The sequence below is a fragment of the Corylus avellana genome, chromosome ca8, assembly GCF_901000735.1.
Source record: "Corylus avellana chromosome ca8, CavTom2PMs-1.0".
In the NCBI taxonomy this organism is placed as follows: Eukaryota; Viridiplantae; Streptophyta; class Magnoliopsida; order Fagales; family Betulaceae; genus Corylus; species Corylus avellana.
In genome coordinates this window covers 25,018,576-25,027,512 of record NC_081548.1, presented here as the reverse complement: position 1 = coordinate 25,027,512, position 8,937 = coordinate 25,018,576, and the positions used below count along the sequence as shown (strand labels likewise).

At 41.5% G+C, this 8,937-nt stretch overlaps 1 protein-coding gene across 1 annotated transcript; it reads left to right on the top strand.

Annotated features, from left to right (window-relative positions):
• The first annotated feature begins 223 nt into the window (after window positions 1-223).
• On the top strand, window positions 224-2,830 carry LOC132191104 (putative late blight resistance protein homolog R1B-17). The gene has a single exon (XM_059606116.1). The coding sequence runs from the start codon at window positions 224-226 to the stop codon at window positions 2,828-2,830; it is 2,607 nt and encodes an 868-aa protein (XP_059462099.1).
• The last annotated feature ends 6,107 nt before the right edge of the window (window positions 2,831-8,937 follow it).

Here is an 8,937-nt window from a genome sequence, read left to right as displayed (position 1 = left end):
AAACCACCAAAACACAGCCTGCAGAAAACAGCTTACAACAACAAATTTGCAGTCAGATTCTTTCCTCATATCCCTTCCCTCCTTATATCACTACCACCCTAAACAGTCGTCTTTTACCGATTGTGGATCTCTTTCCTTTCATCCTTCACTGGGCTTCTAGGCCCGGGAAAAACACAAACTTGTGGGTTTGTCAGAGATTTTAAGGGAGAGAAGATAAGCAAATATGGGCTCTATACTCGACGACGTTGTCACTAACCTCATACGGTACTTGACCGGTCTACTCAAAGACGAAGCAAATTTCCTTGCTGGAGTGGAGGATAGAGTCAATTCACTTCATGCGGAGCTGAGGCTAATAAATATCTTCCTGGAGAACTCCGAGGGGAAACGGAACAATAAAATGGTGAAGGAGCTAGTCCGGCAAATCAGGGATGTAGCTTACGAGACTGAGGATGTGATCGACGATTACATTCTCAAGGTCGCGGAACACAGAAAGAAGTGCACGACAATGAGGATAGTTGATTACCCTTCTTACGCATTGATGATTCGAGATGTTGGAAGTAAGATAGTAGTCATCAAAGAGAGAATCAAAGAAATCTACGACAATTACGAAAGGTACGGCATTGAAAGAGTTGAATCTACTGTAAATGCATTCGAGGAGGAGGCAATGGACACAATTAGGAGAGAAGTCGAGGAAGATGACGTGGTGGGTTTTGTTCATGACTCAACGACATTGGAGAACCAACTTACTGAAGGGGATCCTGAGCTGGATGTCATTTCAATCATTGGAATGGGCGGGTTGGGCAAGACCACTCTTGCCAGAAAAATATACAATACACTTCGTGTCAAGGGGCACTTTGACTACTATGTATGGGTGTGTGTATCTCAAGATTTTGGAACCATGGAGCTGTTGCTTAAAATTTTAAAGGAGTTGGGAATTGAACTTGAAGGCAAGAGTGTTGATGAGTTAAAGAAGGGGTTGTTTGAATATTTGAAAGAAAAGAGATACCTAATAGTCATGGACGACGTCTGGACAACTGATGTATGGAGTAAGGTAAGATTTGCTTTTCCTAATAGTTCCTATGGAAGCAGAATATTGATCACTAGCCGGAATAGAGAAGTGGCTTTACATGCAAGCAATACTCCTCCCTACCTTCTCCCACTTCTTAATCAAGATGATAGCTGGGAACTCTTTAGGAAAAAGGTGTTTCAAAAAGGAATTTGTCCTCCTGAATTAGAAACTCCAGGAAGACGAATCGCAGAAGGTTGTAAGGGCTTACCCCTTTCGATTGTGGTATTTGCGGGCCTTTTAGCAAAGAAGGAGAAGTCATTCCGCACATGGTCGAAATATGTTGATCATGTAACTAGTTTCCTTACTCATGAAGAGGATACTGTTATATGCCAAAAAATACTATCCTTAAGCTACACGGATCTGCCCCGACGCTTGAAACAATGCTTTTTGTATTTTGGTATGTACCCAGAAGACTTCGAGATCCCAGTAAGGCGATTGATGCACTTATGGGTAGCAGAGGGTTTCATACAAGACATTGGCCATAGATATTTGGAGGATGTTGCTGAAATCTACTTGGAGGAGCTCATTGATCGAAGCTTGATCCAAGTGGCTAGCAGGAGGTCAGATGCAGGAATAAGAACATGTCGTATCCATGATCTTTTGCGAGAACTCTGTTTGTTGGAGAGTGCAGAAGAGACGTTTCTTGCAGTTCATTCATATAACCGTCTGTTCCCGAACAATTACCGCAGAGTATCCATCCAAGTTAACAATGCTAAGCAATACATTACTGCATACCCCTCTGTCACTACAAGCGCCCGTTCTTTGTTCTTCTTTGCTGACGCCTTGAATAACAATGTTGCCTTGAAGTGGGTCCAAAAGAACTTCAAATTTCTTCGTGTGCTTAATGTTCAGAGAGTAGCAACTCCAGTAGTACACAAAAGCGTAGCAAAATTTATCCATTTGAGGTACTTGACGATAAAATTCTCTAATTCTGCAACTATTTTTCCAGATTCCATTGTCGAGCTTACGAATCTAGAGACTCTTTACGTAGAGGGCAATAAGGGCATGCAATGTTTGCCGAAAGGGCTATTTAAACTGAAACGTTTAAGAAATCTGTATCTGGTATTTAATGTGGAATATTCATTTGAACCTTGCGATTCAGAAGAAGCTCTAGGGAGCCTCCAAGTCCTTTCTGGCCCAACAATTTATTATAATCCTCAAAACCATAGGTTCCCTGCCATACTGGAAAAGTTTCCTAATGTTAGGAAATTGAAAATACAAATTATGGAGAAGAAGTATCGTGATAATGACAAAGAAGTAGTTTCTATTCCAAGCCTCCACCATTTAGCTCATCTTGAAATATTGAAAATTAGGACTAGCGGAATATTGAGATTCACCTGTTATCTGAATTCAATTCCAAGGAGAATCACCAAGCTAACCTTAGAGGGTGTTGTCTTAAAAGTTGGATGCGTTACAGTGCTGGGACAGCTTCCCAATCTTCGGATTCTGAAACTAGAAGATGCAGATCGTGGTTTATCTGATAAAAACATTAATGTCATTGCAAATTCGTTTCCTCAACTCCAATTCCTCAAATTGTACAGTTTATCAATTGAAAAATGGGAACAGGAGGTTGGTGCAATGCCAAGCCTTAAGCATTTGGTTATCCAGCGTTGTTGTTGCTTTACTAGCCTACCAGAACTGTTGAGATTGAGCACTTTGAAATCTGTGGAAGTGATACATTGTCCAACGTTGGCTACAATGCTTAGGGAGTCGCAGACGGAAGTTCGGTTTAATCTATTGATCAAGGATTCAATTTTCTAATCTACTGGAGGAGCTTCGTTGAATAAAATGCAACACACAACCGTCTTGAGGAGCTTCGCCAATACTTCCCATGATATGGTATGAAAGGCACGTTACCATATATATATATATATATATATATAAAGATTGTACTATATACGTAAACATTTATTTATGCTATTTGTTTTTGTAGACCGTCCGTGAGGGCATGGCTCCTACATGGGCAAAATTGTGCATAAAGACCAATACAAAGAAAAAGGGTACCTACCCCAATCAACATGTTCAGGAGAGAGTGGTATGCTACCTAATATGATCTTGCTTATTATTTGTATATTTAGGGTTTAGGGTTAACACTCCCATATTTTTTAACTTTCTATATATCGTACAAGAAAGAATGAAGGTGCCAAATGACACTGTGGCAACCTCGAGTGTCACAGAGGGGACGGCATGTTAGGCACCGGACGACGCATATGCGCAGGCTATGGGCAATAAGCAAGAATATATTGGCCAGGTTCGAGGGGTTGGACCATACATTCTACCAATACACGGCACCATCCACTCATATTATAGGCCTTCTGGATCACGCTCACAGAACACTCGACAGGAGGAGATGGAACAACTAATTCAAAAAGCACTAGAAGTTAAGCGGGAAAAACACAGGGAAGAGATGGCTACATGGCGAGCAGAGTTGACTACACAGATGGATGCGCGGCTGGCTGCATATGAGGCTCGTTTTCGTCAACTTGAGTCCATGATGCAGGCGAGTACTGGGACGACTCAACTTCATGCTGTGCTAGACACTAAGTCCCCAGACCGTCTCAGGGTGAGATCCTCAGTTGGGAGCCGACCAGGTAACGCAATATACTTTCAGGTTTTTTTGTTTTAATAACATGATCATGTGAATCACTTCTCATTTATGTAATTGATCATATCATATATATATATATATATATATATATATAACATGTGCACGATCACATTGTATGTAGCCTCAAACCAAATATGCATATATATAACACAGTTGCAACGTAATATGTTTAAGAGAGGTAATAGTAGACTTTGAAAACGAATATGCAACTGAACCCACACTCCGGAATTCAAAGCCGTCCCGTGAATCAGCATAACCATAAGTATATGTGCATCACTACACTTATGTAATCATATGAGTACAACTCAAAAACTACAATTTCAAATTTGTCATGTTTGCTATGGTTACAGTTTGTTAACTATATGTTATGTTTGGCATGGATCCAATTATATATTATATAGGTTGGTAGTGTAGATAGGTTAGAGTTGTGGTTTAGGCACCGTTTATGAACCCGAAGTTGTTGATTACAATAACTTGCGTATACATTAACGTTTTGCTCTTTGATTAGTGACTTAGACTTGATAAGATGTTATCATGCTTGCTAATGGTTGGTTTTATCATTTGCAATTGTTGCAGAGATGCAAAGCGGTCAAGATCAATCAATTGTACGTACTATTGCTTTTATGTAGTTTTTCCATACGTTTTTGCTTTTGTACATGGATATGAACATTGTTGATGTATAGTACTGATGATGGATAGTTTGATACATTGTTGATGTATAGTTTTTGCAATGGATTATTTGGATTATATTTGATGTTTAGTTGATGAATATTTTTGATTATTTGTAATGGATTTTCAGGTAAAATGCCTCATATAATTTGGGTAAAACGACCCAAACAAATTCAAAAAATAAATACGGGGAGTAAATTTTTTTTTTTTTAAATACAAAATTTAGTGACATGCCATTATAGTGCCACGTTGCCAAGTTTGGTGACCTGGCAAGTTTTAGCACGACACCAATTTTGGTGACGTGGCAGGTGCGGTAGGTTACCAATTGGGGTGACGTGGCAAGGTTGGCACGTCAACCCAATTGGTGACCTGCCAAACTTGCACACGTCACCATATTGGAGAGTGACGTGTGACTTTCCACACGTCACCAATTGGTGATGTGTGCAAAATTGGCAAGTCACCAAATCCAATTCTAGACAGGTGGATTAGTGCCCCGTGACGTGTGACCCACGTCACCATCCCATTAGTGATGTGTTTGACCCTTGACACGTTACCAAATGCAAGTCACTAAAACTGATATTTTTCGCAGTGTGGTATTTACTCATTTCCTTTTAGTCTTATTTTCATTCGAATAGTTCACTCTTTTGATTGGCAGACAATAAAAATATTATCAAGTCATGATTCTCTTGATGAATTAATCAATGAATTTAATTGCTCATTCTCTATCTTTTCTAAAATTGTTTATTACGTGATGACAAAGAACTTCAATTTAACGCAAACTGGAATGATGTTCCTTTTCTATTGCTCTTACGAGGTTAAAATTGGAACAAGATTGAACAAAGACATGAAAAGAGAATGAATTCTCGGATATTATTCTGCATCTTTGAGCTATGTTTTATAGTACATTAAGGGGGACAAAATCCCACAAGCTATGGACTAAGAAAAGGAAAATACAATTCAAATATAAAATCTAATAATGACATACAGGTGTGCTTCTATATACATGGAAACTAATTAAGAGAAATAAATGGTAGATAATCAAGGGAGGAATTTCAAGGAATCAAATCATATCTCAATACTCCCCCTCAAGTTGGTGCATGAAGATCCGTAATGCCCAACTTGCTAAGGAAACTAAGGAAGTTGTCACGGCCCAAAGCTTTAGTGAAAATATCGGCAAGCTGATGGCTAGCAGGGACGTGAGCTGTAGAGATGATCTTAGCACAGAGTTTTTCACGGACAAGGTGGCAATCAATGTCGATATGCTTCGTTCGTTCGTGAAAAACGGGGTTGGCAGCAATGTGAAGGGCTGCTTTATTGTCACAAAAGAGCTTCATGGGTTGAGAATGAGGAACCCCGAGAGACTGAAGAAGCATCTTGAGCCAAAGGAGTTCACAAGTGGTTGCTGCCATAGCGCGGTATTCAGCTTCTGCGGAAGAGCGGGAGACAGTGGTTTGCTTCTTGGTTCTCCATGAGAGAGGGCTATTGCCAAGTGTAGTAAAATAGCCGGTGGTGGATCGACGAGTGATGGGGCAACTCGCCCAATCTGAGTCTGAGTAACCATAAACTTGGAAGTCACAATCAGTAGGGAAAAAAATACCTTTGCCAGGGGATGATTTGATATAGCGGAGAACTCTGATGGCAGCATCGTAGTGTGGCTGGCGTGGTTGATGCATAAATTGACTCAAAATGTTGACGGAATACACAATGTCGGGCCTAGTGATAGTGAGAGAAAGCAAACGGCCCACAAGACGCCAATAAGGGCTAGGATCAAGTAGGGGAGTACCTTCTTCATGTGTAAGCTTGAGATTTTGCTCCATTGGAAAGGTAGCTGGCCGAGCACCAAGATGACCACTGTCACTGAGAATATCCAAAGCATATTTTCGTTGATTAAGAAAGATACCGGTTGGTGATCGAGCAACTTCGAGGCCCAAGAAATATTTTAAAGTGCCAAGATCTTTGATGCGAAACTTTTGGGCTAAGAAGTCTTTGAGTTTGCCAATAGAATCCAGATTATTACCAGCCACCAAGATGTCATCGACATAGACAAGAACTATTGTTAAAGAAGGGCCTTGTGACTTAGTGAATAGAGAGTGGTCAGCTGGAGATTGTTGAAAACCAGCCGCAACAAGGACAGAAGAAAATTTGGAAAACCAATTGCGAGAGGCTTGTTTAAGCCCGTAAAGTGATTTGTTGAGACTACAAACTCGATTCTCCCCCTTCTTGCAAAAACCGGGTGGAAGGGTCATGTAGACCTCTTCATCAAGGTCTCCATGCAGGAAAGCATTATGAACATCCAGTTGATGGAGAGACCAATGACGGGCTGCAGCAACGGCAAGGACACAACGAACAGTGACAAGCTTGGCAACAGGTGCAAAGGTATCATGATAATCGAGCCCTTCAATTTGAGTATAGCCTTTAGCCACAAGGCGGGCTTTGTACCTTTCAATGGTGCCATCTGCTCGAAGCTTGGTCTTGAAGACCCATTTACAGCCGATGGGTCATTTGCCAGATGGTAAGGCTTGAAGTGTCCAAGTCTGATTTGCCTCCAAGGCTTGAATTTCAGAAGCCATGGCATCCCGCCAATGTGAGAGTTGGACCGCTTGTGTATAATTGATGGGATCTTTATGGTGAGACAAAGCAGATAAAAAAGCCAAGTGTTTGGGGGTGAAAACGATCATATGAAAGAAAATGAGACAGAGAATGGACCATACCTGCCGAGTGCTGATGAGGGGAAGTCGTGATGGACTTGTTAGGTAGAGGCGCACAAATAAAATCCTTCAAATAGGTAGGTCGGGAGATTGTGCGTTGAGGCCGAGTGGGGATGGGTGGTAGTGGGGGTGAAGGGGCAGGAGGTGGTGGTGTGGGTGAAGGCACAGAAGGGGTAAGAGGACAAGATGAGTCAATTGGGTCGGTGGGACTAGGAGCAGAAATGAATGTTGAAGTGGTTGGAGTAGATGGGTTAGGGAGAGAAAGATCCATAGAGGGTAAAGGGATAACAGGTGCACTTGGAGAAGGAGAATGATGTTGGAATGGGAAAACATTCTCAACGAAAGTTACATCTCGAGATATAAAGATTTTCTTAGTAGTTAGATCATATACTCGGTATGCTTTATGGCCAAACGGATAACCAAGGAAGATACATTTGGAGGCACGGGGTGAGAATTTGTCGCGAGATGAACGAAGGGATTGTGCATAGCAAAGGCAGCCAAACACCCGAAGATGATGATATTCGGGAGAGGTATTGAAAAGGAGTTCATGGGGGGATTTGTTTCCAAGGCTAGGGGAGGTGATTCTATTGATGAGATATGTGGCAGTCAAAATACACTCACCCCAAAAAGAGATGGGAAGATGGGCTTGGAAGCGTAAGCACCGTGCAACATTGAGTAGGTGTCGATGCTTACGCTCTGCAACTCCATTTTGTTGGGGCGTTTCCACACAAGTGCGCTCATGAATTATACCTTCATCGTGGAAGAATTGTTGGATGCGATGTGATAGAAATTCTTGCCCATTGTCAGTTCGGATGTGTCTAACTGGGCAGGAAAATTGATTTTTGATGAGAAGGCAAAAATGCTTTAAGCAGGAATAAGTTTCAGATTTGAAACGCATAAGATATACCCAAGTGTTGCGTGAATAATCATCAACAACAGTCAAAAAATAATGGGCACCTGTGTGTGAAGGAGTAGGATAACCTCCCCAAATGTCACAATATATTCGAGAAAAAATGGCAGTGCTTTTATTGTGGTTCAATGAAAAAGGGAGACGAGTATGTTTAGCTCGTTGGCATACATCACAGTGAGAACAAGAATTAGGAATAGAAATGAATTTATTCATGCCGGATGGAGATGGATGTCCTAGACGTTGGTGCCACAAAGAGAAGTCAAGATTCTGTTGGGATTGCATGGCAGATGGAATTGCAGAGGAAAGTGGTGTTGCGGATGCCTTGTAGTAGTATAGTCCATCACGAAGTTCACCCATTCCAATCAGCTTCCTCGTGGCTAGGTCCTGGAAGACACAAAAAGTGGAGAAAAAAATAGCAACACAATTTAGAGCACAAGTGATTTTGCTAATAGAAAGGAGATTAAACTTAAAATCAGGGACGCATAAAACATTGGCTATAGTGACAGTGGGGGATAATTTGACAGAGCCAATGTGAGTGATAGGAACGACTTCACCTGTAGGAAGTTTAATGGGGCTAGCATTGCTAACTTCATGAGAAGTCTTGAGGATGGATGGAATAGAGGTCATGTGATCGGATGCTCCACTATCAATGACCCAATCAGATGAATGTGAAGGTGGAATTAAATTACAAGAGGGAGATGGGATATTACCAGCAAGGTTGGCTGAAGGAGTGGGCGAGAGAAGATCCATCAATTGGCGGTACTGTTCAGCAGAGAGACCTGGTATTGAACTTTCACTGGTATGAGATGTTCCTGGTTTTGTAGAGACATGATGAGCAACATAAGGAGAGGATCCTTTTGGGGGGCCAGACTTTTGATTGTTGCGAGAATGATCCCAATTGGATGGATACCCTACGAGCTTATAGCAGACATCTTTCCAATGTCCAAGAGCTCCACAGTGATCGCATTTTGGC